Source organism: Triturus cristatus, chromosome 1_2, assembly GCF_964204655.1.
Source record: "Triturus cristatus chromosome 1_2, aTriCri1.1, whole genome shotgun sequence".
Lineage (NCBI taxonomy): Eukaryota > Metazoa > Chordata > Amphibia > Caudata > Salamandridae > Triturus > Triturus cristatus.
In genome coordinates, this window is record NC_140580.1 from 1,114,756,563 (window position 1) to 1,114,778,553 (window position 21,991).

General features: G+C 44.8%; 1 protein-coding gene across 1 annotated transcript in view; it reads left to right on the top strand.

Annotated features, from left to right (window-relative positions):
- Positions 1-21,991, top strand: part of OLFML2A (olfactomedin like 2A) — a 262,018-nt gene that overhangs the window by 231,400 nt on the left and 8,627 nt on the right. The window contains exons 6-7 of the mRNA XM_085613763.1: positions 449-751; positions 6,028-6,213. Coding sequence (XP_085469889.1) covers positions 449-751; positions 6,028-6,213 — 489 coding nt within the window. The remainder of the gene's footprint in view (positions 1-448; positions 752-6,027; positions 6,214-21,991) is intronic.

Below are 21,991 nucleotides of genomic sequence, written 5' to 3' on the forward strand. Positions count from 1 at the left end.
CCAGTTATTTTCACGAAGGCTCGTCAAGCAAATATGCCAGTTTGTTTGATGGGCGACGAGCAGGGTGCTTCCTTACATTTATGCAGAGAAAATAATCGCCATCCATATATAAGGCACTGAATAACTTGAGAAATATACCTTAAAAAGGGACCGTATAGGGTCATCTGGGGAAAAATATTTCTGATGTGTTTTAAAAGACAAAAATATAAGAAACGTGTGAAAATTCAGTACAGGTGTACTCTTTCTATGACGGGGGCGTATTTTAATGTTATGTGCATACATTAGTGATTCGATGTATGTAGTCATGAAAAAAAGTAACCAAGTACAAGCATGTATTTCTAAACATATTTTTTTAGCCCTGCAATTACTTTAAACTTCCACCGGTGAGGAATTCTCGGCTGTGTAATTCCTGGTGTATATTTTAGAAATGCTCCCTTTTTGTCCTTAGAAAGCATTGGAAAGGCCGCTACCCGAATGGAACGGCAGGAGAGCCGGCCAGAAGAAACCAATAAGGAAGCGTCTGTGGTTGAGGAAGAAGAGGTCATGCCGACCCCCGAGGCAACCACCACTACCGCCACCACCACTACCGCCACCACCACTACCGCCACCACCACTACCAGCACAACAACAATCGCTACCACGACGAGTGAACCCACTACGACCCCAACGACCACAGAGAGCCCGCGAGTGACCGTCCTCTCCATTGGCGATGGGGCTTCGGCTACTGATGTTCCTGGCGCTGCCAACCGAGGTAAGTCTGCTGCATCAACAATTGTTTTGTAATAACATTGCACCAAACTAGAATTGTGGTTTCAATATTTATTGACTTATTAAATAAATAGACATGAGTTTAAGAACAGTTCCTCCTATGAATGACACCTGACATAACACCTATACCTGCTTCCAAGATGAAGGCAGTGTTGCGTAGGCAGTGCAAGTTAAGATATTTTCGAAACCGGTTTCGAGCAAGGCTGCTGGAGCACAAAGGGTATGTTAGTCCCATACCAAGTAAGGTGCTTCAAGTGAATGACCCTAAGCTGCAGAATCCGGTTTCACATGAATTCAGTAACTATACTGAGAGTGAGAGAGTACGAGACAGTGTGAATAGACGTGGGCAGCTGGCGGAATCGGTGTCTTACAGCTGTCATCAGCAGAACCCAACACAGGAGAGACAGAGGTCAAAGGTGAGGAACATGCAAGCAGGGTGTAGGTAGGGATTGAGATCAAGGGTGCGGAACACCTGTTTGCTTCACTTGAAGGGCCCCACAGTGCCTAAGCTGTCTCGAATGGTGACCCTAGCAGGTTTGTCCTTTTGTAAGACCTTGTACCCGTCCATATCCAGAGATTGGGCATGGTGTGTCCATGTTAGCGTGTTGCTCCCTGGTCACACCATGGTCCTTTCCAAACCAAGTGATGGAGCTTCTCCTGATTGGCCCTGTTGGCTCTTTTGGTAGCATTGACATGATCCACCTGACAATACTGTCCTGACCTGATTTCCCTCAAGATTCTTGTTGTCACTTCCCTATGGTTGCCTCTTATTTTTTGGCTCTCTTCCCCTCTCAGGACCAAGGTGTCCTGCAGGCCAAGTGGTCCCATCACCATCTACTGCCCCTGATGGTGCTTCTTCCCTAATCGGTCAGTCATCTTCTGACCATCACATGTTGGGATATGATGTCTCTCCTGTCTTCACAATCACCACAGTAGGCTCTTCCCTGGTCAGAAAATTGTTTTCCTTACATCAGGAAATATAACCTGGTTATCTCACCTCATTATTCCCCCAACAACAGTAGTAATTGCCCTTTAAGAGTGTGGTCTCCACCACATCTTGCAATGGACCATTGTGGCTTTACCTCCTTCCTCTCGGCGAACCTCAGGTAAAACCATAGACCCTTGGACGTTGAGGTATGGAACATAGACATTTCACATTCCCCGCAGTATCCTCCACATCAAAGTGTAGGACGCGCCTCGTACACCTACTGCCTTCCTTAACCATGCTTGTAGACACTGAGCACTGAGGTGGAAGGGATGGTCTCCTCATCTCCTACATTCCCCAGTGAGACGATGAACCATTTAATAATGAGGAGTTGGACCTTGTTCGTTTACATCCTGCTTCCCCTAAAGTCTCGTCGTGGTACTTGTCATGGTGAGACCACTACATCTTGCACAGCTCAGGGTTCAACACTGCTATCTCACCTCCTGCCTCCAACAATGGAGTGTATAGGCTGATCTCATGGTCTTACATAGTATCTTATACGTCACAGAGTGGGATAGAGTATGAACACCTCCTGTCAGTCCTGGTACCCCTTGAGGCCTATTCTCCAAATTAGACCATGGTGCCCTTGATATTGAAGGCTGTGACACACAGGCCTGAAGACCTCCATTCAACAACTGCCTTCGAAAGCTCTTCCCATGGTCAGACCAGTTTGTCCTTGAAATTTTCCAATGCAAAATGGTTTGTATACAATTGTGACTGGACAAGATACTCGTGACTGGTCTCGTAGTCTGGTGATTGGCGCAGGTATTCCAATACCTCAGGAAGGTGCTTGGATTGGTAGTTCCCATTGTGCGGATATTAATACTTAAAATATACTCATTAATTATATTTGATAAAAAATACAACTTTAAAATGCTAGTGCTTGTTTCAGCCAGAGTAATTTAACCCCCATCAGCATTAATCTAGACGTGTCGAGTGGAGGAACTTTGCCCCTGACCATTCCTCCATTCCAAGAGAACCTTAAGAAAATAGTGGTTATTTCTGACTGACACAACTAGGCCTTTCCATCCTTGCACCTCTCTGCCCTCATGTTTTGGCTATCATACAAGCTGTTCATGTTTGTTACGATGCGACATAGATCTGAGTTCTGTATGACAGGAATATTTAGAGTATAGACAACAAATAAAACAGTGCCTAAAGTTATGCAGTTGGACAATATTTTTACTTGGATGCTGTAACAGGTACCACAATTATGAGGATAGCTGACTCAGAGCAGGTAGAGTGTAAAGGTAGGAAGGCCTCCTCACCCCTTATCATTACGGACACTGTCTCCAGTCCTGGAATCATCACTTACAAATCATTGCTTCCAGGCGTATTAGTCAAATTACTTAAAAGAGATCAAAACAAGATTAGAGCATTCAGAATGCATTAGGCTATCCCCCAAATGACTAGATTAGAGAATTGTGTACATAATGATCTGGAGGGTGGTGACCACCCTAAGTAAAGGGGATGTAGTGTATCATTTAGGCCCTATTTGAAAATGTGTAAGTAAAGAAAGTATAAAATACCCCAGAAAGTCTCCCATAGATAGTATGACATTTAAATTATGAGCATCACAAGTAATCCTAAACAGGCAGCCCTCCATTTTTCTCCCCTGAGTGTCTTTAAAAAATCCCCCCTTCCTCTCACTGCTTCAAGTTTGGGAACTCTACACATCCGACTAGTTGCTCTGCTATTTGTTTTGCTTTTAAAATTAGCTAAACTGGGAGAACTGTGATGGGCACAGAGCCAAGCCATGAAAATATTACGAATTCCAAGAAAGTGGAATGGCTTATGTAAGATATTGGATTATTATTTGGGATGGGTGCCCGCACGCCACAAGGAATAATCACAACTCTTATCAGAGTGAACCCTCAAAGTTACTAAATTGCCCTTGGCTCAACCCCTTGGTAGCTGTGGCACAGACTTAACTGAAGCCAACGGGTAAAGTATTTATGCAGTACTAAGACCCTAATAAAGTCAAAACACCATGCAATAAAAACCTGAAACCAAATATAAATAAACTGAATTATGCGAAAATTACTAAAATCCAATAAGGGGAACCGGAGATATGATTTTAAAAATGTTTAAGTAGAAATAGTGCCAAAATGCGGCAATGGTAGGTGACGGTCATGGTAGACAGGAACCGGAGCATGTTTTGAGGCCAACCGCGATGGAACTCTGGTTGGATACAACATGTGGGTTGGTCCCACTGAAAAGTATGAAAGTCCAAGTTCAATATAAATTGTAAGTCCTAATTCAAAAAGAGACTTCGCCACTTTTTTGAGCTGAAAAACCCCTCCGCGTGGGTAGAAGCTGAGACTGTAGCTGATGCTGTGGAACCTCAGGTTGGCTATTAGAAGCAGGTCAGTCCTGCTAATGCTCTGGAGCTGTACAATGTTTGGTTGAAAAATGTTCTAAGTCCCAGTCCAGAAAGGGAGAAAGTCCTTTTTTCAGAGGTACGGAGATCTTCGTCCAGTCCACTTCTGTTCTCCCACAGGTCAAGCAAATGTTCTGATGGGGTGCCTTGGATGCTACATTAATGACTGGCTTTAGCTAGTGGATGAGGGTGACTCCTGGGCACTCCCTAACCAATGGGGTAAAAGTTCCAGGGGACAATGCTACCCCCTTTTTCAGTAAATGTCCTTGCTTTACAAGGCACCAAATTCCATGTTTCTGGACATTATCAAAATGGCAAAAGTCTTTGGCGACATTAAACTTGGACTCTGATGGTTGTGGGTTTGAAGAGGAGTGCACTATAGTGATTAATAGCGTCTTCCCACATCTAACACTAAATTCAGTTTGAAGAATGTCCCTAGGAGACAGAAGTCGGATAGGACAAAGGCACGGTTGTACAGCAATCAGGCACAAGATATCCAAGAATTGTCCTGAAGTCCTGTTTTTTCCTTTCAAGTGCGCCAGAGTGTTACTTGTAGTTCAAACAGACCTGTCATGTAGGATTTGCCACTATGGTATCAACAGGATGATAACAGGCCTCATCCAGAATATTCTGCTGAACTCAGAGGAGTCATCCCTGCCCATTTGGTCACCCTATTGTGTAGCTCTTGAGAGGAATTTCACACCTCGTTCTCACCTCATTCAGGGATGAGGACAGGCTAGAAATTGGCAGAGGCTATTGCTAATTGGTCTTCTGAAAGCCCAGGAAGGTAATGGTTAATTTTCTAAAAGTTTCTTTTCCCTTTTCTTAAAATTTTATTAAAATCCAACTTCACCATTGAATTTAATTTTTAATAACTATTAAAGATAATGGTTTAATTATTTTTCTAACTGGTCTCATACCCAAGTTAGCAATATTAGTACTTTAAATATTCTGTACTCTTGTTATCTATGTAGGACAACTATACCTGCCACAGTGAAAATAGCATTTTGGGTTTTGCCACGTTAGGGACATGGTAATATTAATTTTCTACAGTCGCGGCCCGTGGAGGGAGTTCCGTGGGGCAGAGAGGCGGGGCAGGGGAGGGGCAGGGTGGGGGGTACTAAAAACTGGAATATGGATAATTGGAGGTAAGTAAACAATTAAATAAATAAAACGAATTTCGTAGCGCGCGCTGCATTGCATTTTGCGATGCAACGCCCTCTACGAAATTCGTTTTATTTATTTAATTGTTTACTTACCTCCAATTATCCATATTCCAGTTTTTAGTACCCCCCCACCCTGCCCCTCCCCCGCCCCGCCTTTCGGCCCCACGGAACTCCCTCCACGGGCCGCGGCTGATTTTCTACATGTCACACTTTTAAATACCATGCACCCTGCCTAATGGGCCATAAGATCTACATGGGTCTGACTTCATAATATTTAAAAGTGAGGTATTTACCTGGCAAGTGGCATTTATCTTCCAGGCCCTGGATGCACTTTTTACACCATATACTAGGCACTTACAGGCAAGTTAAATGTACCAATAAGAATAAGTCAGGCTCACCATGTTTACAGGGAGAGCATAGGCACTTTACTCCTGGTTAGCAGGGGTAAAGTGCCCAGCGTTCTAAAGCTAGCAAAAATAGCAAAAATAGCGTTCAGAAAACGGTAAAAAGTCTGGGGTGACCAGACTTGATTTCTTACAGCTATCAAAAGTATACGCATGGAACTTTATGACTCCTACTCCAGAAATGTTAACTGAAGTGCCAAAAAGGATGCGGATGATTTACATTATACACTGTTAATTGTCGCTCTTCCTTGGAAGGAAAGAATTCTGATAACCGAGGAGAATGTGCCCAAAATGAACTGTACTCTTGTTTTTGTGCTTCTGCAGTTAAAGAGGTTGACTGTGAAGGAACCATCGCCTCTGTGGCCTATCCCGAGAGACATCATAGCTATGGTCGCAATGAGGGAGCCTGGATGAAGGATCCAGTGGCCAAGGACGATCGAATCTATGTGACCAATTATTACTATGGAAACAACCTTGTGGAGTTCAGAAACCTGGACAACTTCAAGCAAGGTAAGAATTCATTGCAAGTTGGCTTGAAGTGTTAAGACAGATGTACTTACTGTCCAATGTATTAATATAAGGATAAAGAGATGTTCTTCCAAACTATCACGTTTTTTTTAACCGAACTGCATAATATTGTGTCCAGAATATTTACTTTTTTTTATCAGTACATATAAGAAAGACTTACTAGCTCCACTTTCAGTCACTTTGAAGATATACGAATTGAACCCACCTCCACATTCAGGGAGTGCCTCAGTAGTCATCGAAGGAACAGTACTAAGACCAGTGAAGCATCCTACAATTACCTCCCTTTTGTAAAAACCCCAATGCAGACCTGAGAGTGACATCAAATTGTAGACAAACTTTGAACCTCTTATATCCAAGCAAAATCCTAGAAATGGAATTATGACGACTGCTCTAGAAGGATATGAAGGGTTGCAATCTCATTACTAGTTACCCGTCAAGATTTAGGGTGGTAAGGAGAATTTGCACAGTGTTGTGCTACGTGAAGACGGTCAGGCACGTCTGATGCTTCTTGACCTCTCAGCTGCTCCCAAGCATGAAATGCTCATTCAAAGATTGGAGAAGAATGTCTGGAATAGATCTGGAGTGGACCCAGTTATTCCTTGATGTCAAGATCAAACAAAAACAAATTGAATGAGCTGAACCTGCAGACAGCAAGGTCCTGTGTGGTACCCTACTGTCCAACATCTAAAGGGGCTATTTGATCAGATTATCAAGCACTGCAACCTTCATTTCTGAACCATGCAGATGGCCCTCAGAACAACATCTTCCTGGGAAATGGGCCAGACTGTCAAGACAACATCACTAAGGGACTGATCCTCAAAATGCACTTTTTTTGTTATTTTTTGTAGAACTAGAAAATGGACTCCAAAATGTAAGTTTTGCCTATGCTTATGTGTGCAAAGTTCTCTGGGCGGACTGCGGAGTCTCAGCACATGTAGTATTGATTTTAATGGTAAATGTGTGAGGGATACAGGACAGTGGGTGAGAGAAGGGGTAGACTTACTACTAGAAGGAATGAGACTAGAGCTGAGTAGTCGGGGTTTAGGGAGAGTCAGGGAGAGGTGTCCAGAGGGAAGTCAGAACTCACACAAGAGTAGGCCATTTGTTATACTCTGCGGGCGGAGACATGTCACTTACACTTTTGCAGTACATTTACAGTCAGAGTTTGTCAATTCCGAAAGTAGTAAACTTACCACAAAGTGGAAACTTACTCAAAAGTGTAACTTATCTGGCGCAGAGTGGTGTGGAGTGGCTTAGAGTAGAGTGGCGTCGAATGGAGTGGAGTACAGTGGCAAAGAATGTGGGGGCATATTATCAAGGGATATTTCGCTGCTTTTTCGGCACATAGCGCCGAAAAAGCGGTGAATTTTTTATCGCGCGTTTTACAAGGACACGCTAACAAGCATTAGCGCGTGTTTCCATGCTACTTTGCATGTCAGCGATCAATATAGCTAATGACATGCAAAGTAGGCGGTCCTCAGTGAAAATCACGGGGAAACCTCACTACAACAGCTTCGCGGTATTTACAAGGTTGCCCCAGACCCGCCAAGCGATATTAGAAGTCCCGCTAAGGCCCCATTATCGCAGGATTTTAACTCCTGCTAAAAATACGACTTAGCCATCTGTAAAACGGGAGGTGGATTGAATGGCTGAGTCTAAACCTGCCTATTACCAAGGTTTTCCGTACCGCTGGTAAATTATCGCTGCTTTTATGCCACTAAAGCATGTTCTCACCCTCTATCGCTGGATTTCACATCGCCTAGGTGAAATGCGTTGATAATACGCCGCTAACCCGGCACAGAAATCCAGCGATAGACGGCGATAATGATAAATGCGCTAAGCGCGATTTGCGATAATTATCGCATTTACTTGATAATTTGCCCCTCGTAGAGTAGAGTGGCATAGAGTGGAATGTAGTGGCATAGAGTAGAGTGATTCAAAGTAGAGTGCTGTGGAGTGGTATGGGTGGCCTAGAGTAGAGTGGCATTGAGTGGAGTGGTGTTGAGTGGCACTGAGTGGAGTAGAGTGGAATGGAGTGGTGTAGAATAGAGTGCCTTAGAGTGATGTGGCATGGAGTAGAGTGGCTTAGAGGCATAGAGTAGAGTGGAGTGATGTAGAGTAGAGTAGCATAGAGTGGAGTGGAGTAGAGTAGAGTGGGTTAGAGTACCGTAGAGAGGAGTGGCATGGTATAGAGCAGAGTGGCATAGAGTGGAGTTGGGTAGAGTGCAGTGGTGAGGAGTATAGAGGTGTGCAGTATAGTGCAGTAACGTAGAGTGGCTTAGAGTAGAGTAGCATGGCATGAAGTGTAGTGGAGTGGAATGGCATGGATTGGAGTGGCATAGAGTGGAGTGACATAGAGTGGTGCAGACTGTAGTGGAGTGGTGTACAATGGAGTTGCATGGAGTAGAGTAGAGTGGAGTGGCATAGAGTGAAGTGGCGTGGAGTGGAGTGATGTAGAGGGGCATAGAGTAGAGTGACCTGGATTGGAGTAGGGTAGCACAGAGTAGAGTGGCGAGGAGAGGCATAGAGTAGAGTAGAGTGGCATAGAGCGGCATAGAGTGGCGTGGCATAGAGGAGAGTAGAGTACAGTAAAGTGGCGTAGAGTAGGTTGTGAGCACCATAGGATAACGTAGAGTAGAGTGGCATAGTGTAAAGACTATGCTAACTCTCTCATGCTAGGCGCCAACAAGGCCGAAGTCACTCGCCTCCTGCGAGTACAGAACTCTGCCGCCCGAGTTTTATTGAGGCTTCCCAGAACCAGCTCAGCATCAGGAGCCTTGCGACGCCTACACTGGCTACCCATTCCTCAAAGGATCCAATTCAAAGCACTATTCCTGACCTTTAAAACCTTAAAACTGTCCTCCCCGAGATTCTATCTAATCTGCTAGTCCCATACATACCTACACGCCAGCTACGCTCTGCTGAGCAATTCCTTGCATCCATTCCCCGTGTGAAGCGCCTCAGAGCGGGGGATGGTCATTCCAGCTTCTTGCCGCTAAACTTTGGAACTCCCTCCCTGTCCAGATCCGGCAGCTAGACTGCCTGCTGTCATTCCGTAAGGCCATTCAAACCTACCTTTTCCCTACGGTCTAGCCCTAGCTTCCTACTGACACTGCCGCAAGCGCCGGGACGCCTCTTCACTGAAGCAGCTGTGCGCTATATAAAACTATTTAACATGACATAACATAAAGTAGAGTAGAGTGGGGTAGAGTGGAATCGTGTGGAGTAGAATGGAGTGGCGTATAATAGAGTAGAAAAACATAGAGTAGAGTAGCGTAGAGTGGAGCGGCATAGAGTGGCTATAATAGAGTAGAAAAACATAGAGTAATAGAGTAGAAAAACATAGAGTAGAGTAGCGTAGAGTGGAGCAGCATAGAGTGGAGTGGAGTTGCATAGAGTGGAGCGGCATAGAGTAGAGTGGAATAAATGTTGAGGAGTAGAGTGGCATGGTATAGAGTAGAGTGATATAAAGTAAAGTGGAGTGGTGTAGTGTGATGTGGCATGGAGTGGAGTGGAGTGGTGTAGTGTGGCACGGAGTGATGTAGAGTAGAGTTGCATAGAGTGGAGTAGGGTGGAATTTTGTGGAGCGCTATAGAGTGGAGTAACAGAGTAGAGTGGAGTGACGTAGAGTGGAGTGGCATAAAGTAGAGTAGAGTAGAGTGTTGGGGAGTAGAGTGGAGTGGCATAGAGTAGAGTGGCATAGAGTGGAGGGGAGTGGTGTAGAGTGGCATGAAGTAGAGTGTGGAGTGGAGGAGAGGGATGTGGCATGGAGTAGAGTGGTATAGAGTGGCATTGAGTGGTGTAGGGTAGAATGGCATAGAGTCGAGTGGAGTGGCATGTTGTGGAGCGCTATGGAGTGGAGTGACATAGAGTTGAGGGGAGTGGTGTATAGCGGAGTGGCGTGGCATTGCACAGAGAGTCGGGAAGTAACGTAGAGTGGAGGAATATAGAGTAGAGTGGTGTAGAGTAATACAGTTTTTGGTGTAAGTAACTTAAACAAGGAACCAACCTTAAAACTAACACAAAGCATAAAGGGGATGAGTGGCTGAAAATCAATGAAAATGGGCGTGTGGTGGCAAGCATTATGAAGACAGGAATTTGACAATTGTACATTATAACAGTTTATTCCGATTTACGTAAAATGCAATTTTATTTTACTTATACGAGTAAACCAGTGGAGACCAAAATCCCAGATTATCACATGCTTGAGATATCACACTTTATGCTTGAAACACCCGCAGTGTATTAATGAATTATTGGTTCCTATAATTCTATGCTGTTTGTGCAGATGAACTGGGTGAATTGATAACACTACAAAGTCTTCCACAACAAAGGTCTTAACATTAAAATCATGGGAGCTTTATGAGACACAGACCCGGGAGCTTTATGAGACACAGACCCAGGCAACGAAGCCGGATATTCATGGCATTGCAGATTTCAGGTTACAGAGTTCCCTCTGTTGTATGTAAGGGAATCATTCAAAGTCCTGTTTATGAGATGTACCGCTGAGTTTATCCTGATAGTAAAACCGAAAGCAGAGACAAACGAAGAGGGGCCGGTGTGCGGAAGGAAAGGCAATAAAAGGGCAAATGGCTAGGCCTGGGCAAAAATTTCGTTCCGTTCGCGGAAATTGCGATAATTTGACATTTTTGCGTTCCGCGGAGAGCGCGAAAATGTCAAAAATTCCGGTTTCCGCAGCTTGGCGATAATTTGTTTCTTGCTCGCGCTGTAAAATGATACATTCTCGCGCGCGCGCGATCGCCTTACCTGAATCCCTGCGTTCGCCGACAAGTTTTCTTGATCCGGTCGCGTTCTCCATGAGATGTTGTATTGTTTTTAGCCATTTGCGCTGTCTCGCGACAGTTCGCGCCCGCAGTGACGTCATGCGTCGCGCGATCACGTCTTTCTTCTCGCGATCATGCACCGCGAGAACAACTCAAAACAAGATGGCCGCGCCCGCAAGCAGCCACATGGGTAAGTTGGCGACCCGCAACCATGCAGAAAATCGCGCGAACATGCCGGAAAAAAACTTCCGCATCTTCGCGATATTTCTGCTTGTTTGCGATAATTTTAAACATTCTCGCGATAATTTGCGAAGGTTAATTCCGCAAATTCCGCCCACCCCTACAAATGGCACGTATTACTGCGAAATATTCCATTATTTGTGAAAAGAAAGCTTCAGCAGCAATGGCAGGTACTCTAATAAAATTAAAGATGTACAGAGAAGATGGTAAAAAAACGGTGAATATCTGAGGTTTTCGACAACTGAAATTATTTTTTTTTTAAAAGAGTTGCGATTAAACCCCAGACAATTAGAAAGAAAAAGAAAATGTAATCTTTGCCGGCAGCCAGGAGCTCTGGAGTGACTACCCACATTTTATATCAGCGCCCCCCCACCCCCCCACCCCCCCCGCCTCCCCCAAAAGTTCTAGATGCTAAAGACCCATTGCAGGCCCGTGTACAGAATAGGGGCGCTATTATGTAAAGGGCGCTCCTGTTTGCGCCCAGCGCACCTTAAAACACCCGGGGCACTTCCATAATACGGCCCTAGGTGTCTCACTGTCAACACAGAGCAGGTTTCTACCTTGAGTGCTCCTCATCGTTTGTATGGAGGAGGTTTCCACCCTGCATAGAGAGTAGACTTCTCACCCTGTACAGAGCAGGTCCCTCATCCTATGTACAGAGCAGGCCTCTCATCATGTGTACAGAGCAGGTCCCTCATCCTGTATACAGAGCAGGCTTCTCACCCTGAGTACAGAGCAGATCTTTCAAGTTCTGTACAGTAGATCTCTCATTCTGGGTTCAGGACATACGTTTCTCGCCCTTTATGCAGAGTAGGACTTTCCTCCTGTGTATGGAACAGGCTTCTTATCCTGTAGAGAGCAGGTCCCTCCTCCTGTGTACAGATCAGGTTTCCATCCTATGTACGGTGCAGGTTTCTCAAGTCCCCTATAATGCAGCGCGGGCATGTCTTTCATGCCCAAGACAGGCTTCTCACTCCCCCTGTGCATAGGGTAGGTATCTTAATATATGTACAGACCAGGGGACTTACTTACAAGCCCCTTGCACCGCTTTGTGGTGCTTTTTATATGAGAACAAGTGACGCACCGGCAGCACAAGGGGCTTGTAAATAATCCCCCAGGTGTCTGGCCTGTGTGCAGAGTAGATGTCTCATCTTGTGTACAGAGCAGGCTCCTCAATCTGAGGCAAATTTACAAATAAATGACGCAGCGCGGCATTGCAAGCAATTTAGCAGCACTGCATCATTTAAAAAATGCAGGGATTCGCCATATTCACAAGAAAACGGCGCACCCCTATGTTTTCCCCTGCGCTAGTGCTAAAAAAGCTGCCTAGTGCTAACGCAGACACCCCTGTGCCTTGGTGCAAGGGGGCCTGTGTTGCAGGGATGATTGTTTATGTGCAGGAAGGGGCATCTTCTGGCTCTTAAACAATCATTAAAGGCGATTTGCTCCTTCTATTTGTGCTGCAGAATGCAACGTACTTAGAAGGAGCAAAAAACAAGGAGAAATAAAAGTATTTCTCGTTGTTGCGCCACACTTTTCAATGGTGTTAGTTTTTGGCGCTGCCTCAGATTTAAACATCCGTGTAAATCTGGGGAAGCGTCAAAAAGCAATGGGTGTTGCAGTGGAACGCCCACAGTAACACCCAGTGCATGCCCCTTTCACGTAAAGTGATGCATGAGTAGGGACCATATTTACAACGCCATGAAAAGCCACACAGGGTGACTTTGCGGGGCGTTGTAAATATGGGCCAGCACACAGCGCCACCGGAGCGTCAAAAAAAGTGGTGCTCCAGTAGCACAAGGGGCTTGTAAATACGTGTGTGGAGCAGGTTTCTCAGGCTCATGTTTTGTACAGTACAGAGCAGACATGTCACTCTGGGTTCAGAGCAGGCTTCTCACTCTGTGCACAGGGCGGGTGTTTCATCCTGTACACGAAGCAGACTTCTCCCCCTGTGTATGGAGCAGCTTTCTCGTCTCGTGTATAGTGCAGAGCAGAGATGCCGCACTTGGTCCAGAACATGTTTTTTTCCGTGTACAGAGCAGGTGTCCCTTCATCTGCAGAGCAGGTTTCTCACCCTGTGTACAAAGCAGGTTTCATAGGCGTACAGAGTTGGTGTCACATCCTGTATAGGGAGCAGGTTTCTACCCTGTGTACAGAGCAGGTATCTTATCCTGTGTACAGAGGAAGTATCCAATCCTGTGCATGCATCAAGTTTCTTACCCTGGCTCGGGAGCAGGTTTCTCATCCTGTGTACTGAGCATGTTTCTCACGCTGTGTATGGGGCAGGTTCTTCATCCTGTGTTTAGAACAGGTTTGTCATCTGGTGAGCAGAGCAGGATTCTCACCCTGGGTATGCAGCAGGATTCTCATCCTCTGTACAGAGCAGGCTTATAGGGCAGGCTTCCGGACGTCTATTCAGGATAGAATAGAATGGTCGCTCTGGGTCTCCAGAAGAGTCTTTCCCCTGCCTTGGAAGCTCTACATTGGTTGCCGGTCGCCAGAAGATCCACGTTCAAGCTGCTTTGTGTCACTCACGAAGCGATACATGGAACAGGACCGCTCTTCATCAGGAATACAATCACCAAATAGAGTCAACAAAGAGACCTCTGCTCTAGAGTGGCACCTCACCTCAAAATCCCACCAGACAAGGAAAAAAACATACTGGCAGACCCTTCTCTGTTGAAGCAGCCAAACTATGGAACTCTCAACAACCATCCTCAAACATAAACATACAGCATATCCCTCTGTATATAAGCATTTATTTGGACTATAGATGTGTACCTACATATGGGTATTGCTTTGTATAAACATGTATAATAATTATGTTTTTAAAGCTATAGATAATCGTTAGTTCCGCTTAACAAATGTACATATTACTTATAGTTACATTATTCTATGTTTAACATGCATATAAGTGACTGCATGAATAAGTAAATCTTTTATTATAACTATTTATCTCCAATTGCTTCACTATTGAATAACAAATAAAAAATATATTTAAAGTACAACAGCACTTGAAAGTCTGAGGGGCACATGCATCAAGGTAATCATTTGCGATTACCAAAGAGAGAATTTTAAGGAATCGCTATTTGGTAATCGCACATGCCTATGTATGAAGGATTCGCAATTAATCTTGCGATTCATTAACATTCTCTAATAGCGATTCGCAAATTGTGAGTCGCTATTAGGGAATGCATTCCCATTCATTCCAAGGTGCCTACAGGCTTATAGGAATGAATGGAAATGCATTTGCAATTTGCGATTACCAAATTGGTAATCGCAATTTGCGAATGCAAGTCTGAGGGTGCCAGGGGGTCTAAGGCCCTCCTGAGGCACCCCCCAAAAAGTAAGTATGCACATGTCTAGCACACACAAGCCCTAAGGGCATGTGTGCGCTTCATATCGCATTGAAAACTTTATTTTATTTTTGCATTTTCCAATGCATGCACAAATTACCATCAACTTGAAGTTGATGGTAATCAGCTTTTCCTAAATGCACAGTCGCATTTAGGAAACGCTAGATGCATCTCAAATAGGGAATTGCAAATTGCGATTCCCTAAATGCATTCACAATTTATGTATTTGTGAATGCAAAAAGGTACATGCATCAGAAAAGGCATTTTTCCAGTTGCAAACGGGCTGATTCTGCGACTCACCTCATTTGCGACCGGTACCATGCTTGATGCATGTGCCCCAGAGTTTCTGAAAGGCAACTTTAATCTGCATATATATCATACTTATAAATATATACCTTCCATGTACTTATGTTTCTATATAGTTATTAATTTGCTTCTAATTCAGCATCTCCAATGCGATACCCTATATCTCTCACTAAATATCCTCTACATCCACTCAGACTCATCTCAAACCTCATTCCACTACTCTCTCCAATGCACTACCCTATTTCTCACCCTATACCGCTCTTAATATATCCTCTACCTCAACTCTCTGACTCATCTCAAGCCCCATTCTACTACTCTTTCCAATGTGTTTCCCTATGTCTCACCCTATACCTCTCTCAATATATCCTCAACCTCAACTCTCTCATTCATCCCAAACCCCATTCCACTACTATGATCTCCAAAATAACCCTTTCTAGACTCTTCCCTCCTCTACCCCTCTTTGCATCATCTCATGCCTATTTTACTATACAGATCTCCCAAAACAACACTTGCTAAAACCTTCCCTCTGATTTTTTCCCCTCCACCCCCACTTTACTCATCCCAAAACCCCTCCTACTGCTATGAAATCCTAAAAAAAAAAACTTTTTCTAGACCCTTCCTTCTATCTCCCCCACTACTCCTTTTAAAATCCAAATAACAGACTAACATGTCCACCGATCAAATCAAATTAATTTCATATTTTTCAACACTAATACACCACTATTCCTTTTTGGGTTTCACAGCAGCCTGCTACTTCCCGAAAAGTGCTACAACACCTAATCAATGGAACAAGCACTATAAAAATGCGAACACCCTCCCTCTTCCATCCCCCCACTAACCTTTTCAATCCAAATGACAGTCTAACATGTCCACCGCTCAAATTAATTTCATATCTCCCTAGACTAATTCAACACTAATGCTTTTCTGGTTCCAGAGTAGCGTGTCTATTTGCTGAAAAGCGCTTCAACCCCTTATCAGGGGTAGCAAGTGCTATATAAATGCAAACCCGTTCCTCTTCTATCCCTCCACTATCCCTCTCAATCCAAATAACAGACTAACATATCCACCGCTCAAATAAATTTCATATTTCACTATACTAATTCACCACTACTCCTTTTTAGGTGCTGGAGTAGCATGCTACTCGCCATAAAAGTGCTTTGATGCCTCATCAGGGGTAGTAAGCGCTATATGAATGCAATTGCAACACAATACAATACTATGTAAATAGCTGGTTTCTCACTCTGTGTAGACAGCACGTTTCTCTCACTGTGTACAGAGCAGGTTTATCACACTGTGTACAGAGCAGGTTTCTTGTACTATGTACTGAGCAGGCTTATCTCTCTGTGTACAGAGCAGGCTTATCACACTGTGTACAGAGCAGGCTTATCACACTGTGTACAGAGCAGGCTTATTGCACTGTGTACAGAGCAGGCTTAGCACACTGTGTACAGAGCAGGCTTATCGCACTGTGTACAGAGCAGGCTTAGCACACTGTGTACAGAGCAGGTTTATCACAATGTGTCCAGAGCAGGTTTCTTGTACTATGTACTGAGCAGGCTTATCACACTGTGTACAGAGCCGGCTTATCACACTGTGTACTGAGCAGGCTTATCACACTGTGTCCAGAGCAGGCTTATCACACTGTGTACAGAGCCGGCTTATCACACTGTGTCCAGAGCCGGCTTATCACACTGTGTACAGATCAGGCTTATCACACAGGCTTATCACACTGTGTCCGGCGCAGGCTTATCACACTGTGTACAGACAGAGCAGGCTTATCACACAGGCTTTTCACACTGTGTACTGAGCAGGCTTATCACACTGTGTCCAGAGCCGGCTTATCACACTGTGTACAGAGCAGGCTTATCACACAGGCTTATCACACTGTGTACAGAGCAGGCTTATCACACTGTGTCCAGAGCAGGCTTATCACACTGTGTACAGAGCAAGCTTATCACACTGTGTACAGAGCAAGCTTATCACACTGTGTACAGAGCAGGCTTATCACACAGGCTTATCACACTGTGTACAGAGCAGGCTTATCACACTGTGTACAGAGCAGGCTTATCACACTGTGTACAGAGCAGGCTTATCACACAGGCTTATCACACTGTGTACAGAGCAGGCTTATCACACTGTGTACAGAGCAGGCTTATCACACAGGCTTATCACACTGTGTACAGAGCAGGTTTCTTGTACTATGTACTGAGCAGGCTTATCTCTCTGTGTACAGAGCAGGCTTATCACACTGTGTACAGAGCAGGCTTATCACACTGTGTACAGAGCAGGCTTATCGCACTGTGTACAGAGCAGGCTTAGCACACTGTGTACAGAGCAGGTTTATCACAATGTGTACAGAGCAGGTTTCTTGTACTATGTACTGAGCAGGCTTATCACACTGTGTACAGAGAAGGCTTATCACTCTGTGTACAGAGCAGGCTTATCACACTGTGTACAGAGCAGGCTTATCACACTGTGTACAGAGCAGGCTTATCACACTGTGTACAGAGCCGGCTTATCACACTGTGTACTGAGCAGGCTTATCACACTGTGTCCAGAGCAGGCTTATCACACTGTGTACAGAGCCGGCTTATCACACTGTGTACTGAGCAGGCTTATCACACTGTGTCCAGAGCAGGCTTATCACACTGTGTACAGAGCAGGCTTATCACACAGGCTTATCACACTGTGTACAGAGCAGGCTTATCACACTGTGTCCGGCGCAGGCTTATCACACTGTGTACAGACAGAGCAGGCTTATCACACTGTGTCCAGAGCGGGCTTATCACACAGGCTTATCACACTGTGTCCAGAGCAGGCTTATCACACTGTGTACAGAGCAGGCTTAGCACACTGTGTACAGAGCAGGCTTATCACACAGGCTTATCGCACTGTGTACAGAGCAGGCTTATCACACTGTGTACAGAGCAGGCTTATCACACTGTGTACAGAGCAGGCTTATCACACAGGCTTATCACACTGTGTACAGGTCATGCTTAGCACACTGTGTACAGAGCAGGCTTAGCACACTGTGTACAGAGCAGGCTTAGCACACTGTGTACAGAGCAGGCTTAGCACACTGTGTACAGAGCAGGCTTATCACACAGGCTTATCACACTGTGTACAGAGCAGGCTTAGCACACTGTGTACAGAGCAGGCTTATCACACAGGCTTATCACACTGTGTACAGGTCAGGCTTAGCACACTGTGTACAGAGCAGGCTTAGCACACTGTGTACAGAGCAGGTTTATCACACTATGTATAGAGCAGACTATTCGCTCTGGGCAATAGACAATTGTCTTATATTGTGTTCGGGTAATTTGTAGAACGTAAACAAAAAATCTGAGGAGTTTGGGATACCCAGACCAGCAGTATGCAGAGCTTGGGGCACACCAAGAGTGTGGGCATCTATGCCACACAAGGGGTGTGAGCAGTTTGGGGCTGGTAGAATATAGACCGCTAGAAGCTTGGGGTCCATCGGCGGAGGGTGCGAGGAGATGGGGGCATAAGGTTAGTGTGTGAGGAGTTGACACACATGGTCAAGAGCTTGTCACACATGGCGGGGCCAGGGCTGATTTATATATCCTTGGTCTTTGTCTGTGATGCCCAGATGAGCTACAACTGATGGATTGGAATGCAGACCAAAGTGATTACCAGCAGCTGAGATTCATTCAGGAATGTCATCTATAACTGTAGGTGTTGTCCATGCTGGAGCCTGGACACATCATTGATGCCAAGTGGGCGCCTTTGAGGTCTCAGGTTCCACTTGTAATGTCCAGATGTTCCCTATAGCGCTGACTGTAGGCCTTGTCCCATCATTAGCAGAGAAGGAAACTAACTCACTAGTAGATTACATGATTTGCCCAGAATCACACAATGCAATTGAGTGGCGAGGCCAGGATTAAGGCTCCGTTGTTCTGGTTCCCAAGAAAACAATTGAGCCACTGGGCAACATGTCCCGGAGGACCAGGCCTGATGGAATCCACGAACACACCTTCTTCCCACAGAAAGAGGCTCGCGTTGTTGTAGAAATGTGATTCCAAAGCAGATTGCAAGGAATGTGGGCGCACCAAGTGGTAAATAAACATGATTAAGAGTGAAACAAGACACTGAGCTGCTAATGTCCCCGCTGCCGAGGACCACACATTGCCCTCCCTGCGCTAAGAGCCGCTTGTTTGTTTTCCAGGAGACACCTGCCGCCGGCCTCGCCCTCTCCCCACTGTGAGCACGTGTTTATAAAGGTCGTGTCGCCCCCTGCAGGATTAATATTGTTTGTCTGTGGATTATGAACTGAGACCACATGCATTTTAATACAGTCAGCATGTTTTCCCGACATAAAAGGCAAGGCCGGCTTTTTAAAAAGCAGTGAGCGGCCCAGCGAGCCCCGCTGGAGGCCAAGATTCCCAATTCTAGCCCAAGGGAGGGTCTTCTATCCCGAGGATCCGCTTTCGCCTGCTCAGCACATTTCCTTCTGCCTCAGTGTCTCTTTTACCAGCGCTAAGGCCCTGGCTTACTAAGGGTTTTGCAGAGTGTATAAAAATAATTATTTGCAAGGATAAATTCTGCAACCCCGCTTACAGAATCAGGATGCGTGCCAACTGCATCGGTGGGGTTTCTGCATTTGAACATGTGTAGGTTCAGTAGGGGCGGCGGCAGTGGGGCGCTCCTGGGAGAGGCAGTCTGTAGGGAATGCTGAGCACCCACATTCTCGGAGGTTTCTGGGTATCCACAGGCCCTTTGCAGGTAGATTTCCAACCTGGAAACAAAGCCTATTTGCTCTTGTTAAAGTCATGAATTCGGTGGAAAAGAGGGGCAACGCCCCCGTATTCATGGGTCTATTGAAAGGGTTTTTTGCAGGTGGAAAAAATATCTACTTTCTGGAAAGAAAAAATGAAAACTACAAATATGGTTGTCCGCGTGATTTACTCACGCAGGATTTTCTACCAGATGTAAATTCTAAATGCGTCAATCTTGTGGAGGCGAGTCAAAATGGCATAGATTTCTAGGAGGACAGCTGGGATTTTTTAAATTAATCCCCTATAAAGTGGAAATTTGTTCCAGCTACAGTAGGAAACCTAGCGGAGGAAAGTTTGGATTTTTGTGGCATTTATTAGTCAGGCGTAATATAAGAACTATTTCTTCAGATTGCGAGTCAGAATAATGTCATTAATGCATTCAATTAATTCATTATCTCTCTTGTTTCACGAGGGGCCTTGTTCAATGCCTCTTGTTTTTTTTTAAACATTTACATTGTTTTGGTAAACTAGTTGGGTATCCCTTTCTAGCTGCGGTATGTATCTCCCCTCTTTTCCTTTTTGCAAAATAATCTTTACTTGGTTGAATGATACACCTTGTGTGTGGTCACTCACTATAAAAGTATATACAGCATGGTGTGTATTGAATGGCAGGTGACATCAGAAATGTGGACCTGGTAGATTTCTGAGTGCATGACTCGAAGTCAGAATTTAAATTATGGATCATCTGCGAGAAAGGAAGTTTATGTAGATGCTAGTAGTAGAAAATAACTTGCCAAATGTGAGCGATGGAAAATGAAACAAAGGAAGAGTGATGTGAAAAGTACAAATGAGATACCACAAAGTGAGAGTGACAGAGAAGAGAGTCAGTCAAGTTTTCTGCAAAATTCACGAAAACATTAAACGAATATATAAGGCTCCCCAACAGGTTACGTGATATTTGAGTGACAGATCAAAGGTCGTTTACCCCCTCGGTTAGCTATTTAGTGCCGCGCTATATTTAAAAAAAAATGTTTTGAGGACTTTTGTGTGAGATTCGCGCACCAGACAATGATGAAATGGAACTATGACACCTCCCCTGATGGTGTTATGACTTTGTCTTCACCCTCTGTGTGGCGACCCTTCCACTGCCCACCGTCACATGTTTTAAGACTTACTTCAAAGACCAGGAATTGGGTGGACCTCCTCAGAGCGAAGAGTGGAAGCTGCTCTCCTAGTCCCAGTGTGGCTTTGTACCATTATTAGGCCACAAGCCAGTGGATTTTTCTGCCTTTGCCTGAGTAGTGTTTTGCGTCCAGTAACTCCCACTCCCACAGTGAGTTGAGCTGAAGCCTCCCTTTAATTTAGAGTTGTTACCTTACCCTGCTGACATGATGGAAGTACATTTTCCTTTTTTTCTTGTAGCAATCTATGGGCGCACATCTCTTCACTCTCTCCAGCTCCCCCGTCCATCACCACACCCACCTCCCCCCATGCTTGTCCATTGATTCCCCAGCCCTCCCCTCTCCTCATTTAATTTTTATAATTTCTTCATACTTGATGATGTGAGGACCTGGCAGGTGCAGAGTACTACTGGGCTACTTGCTTGCCCGCTCGCCCCTTTCCCCCCTTCAATGTCCATTCCCACCAGTGCTTAATTTTTTATTTTATTTACTTTTTTAAAATTATTTTTGCAAAGGCCTGGCAGCTGCTTACACTGCTACTTGGGTGCTCACTTATATACGTCTTCTATTGCTTGCATTGCATCACACACAAACGTTTTAAAAATGCAAATATCTAGAATACACATTAGTCATCTTAGAATGGTAAACAAAACTTTAAAAAATAAAAATATATGACACGGCAGCAGGTGTATCACGACACCAGTACACACATTCGCGCACATTGCTGGTTATCTTGAAATGCTTTCTTTTTTTTAGAAAACCATTCCAAGATGGCCACCCAAGCATGCATGTGCTTCCCAATGCCCCAACGGCCATCGTTGAATAGTTATTTTCTTAAATAAAAACATTCCATGATGGCTGCCAGTGCTTTTGTGTGCACATGGCCAAAATCTAAAAAGAAATGTGCTTATTTTTGCCAATGGGACAAAATATTGGCAAATTCGATAGCTTGGTATTTTCCTTTGAAGGTGAGACTCATTGGTTTTGCAAATGCTTAATTTCGATCTGATCTGTACATGCTCTTAGTCAATGCCTGCATTTCACTAACTTATTCTGCGGCCTAAGAAAATATGATTATATTTTGGAAGACCAAAGCACTGCTGCAGGCTTCCCTTTGTTCAACGCGTCTTTTTAAAGCGTTATGCGTGGCTCACCAT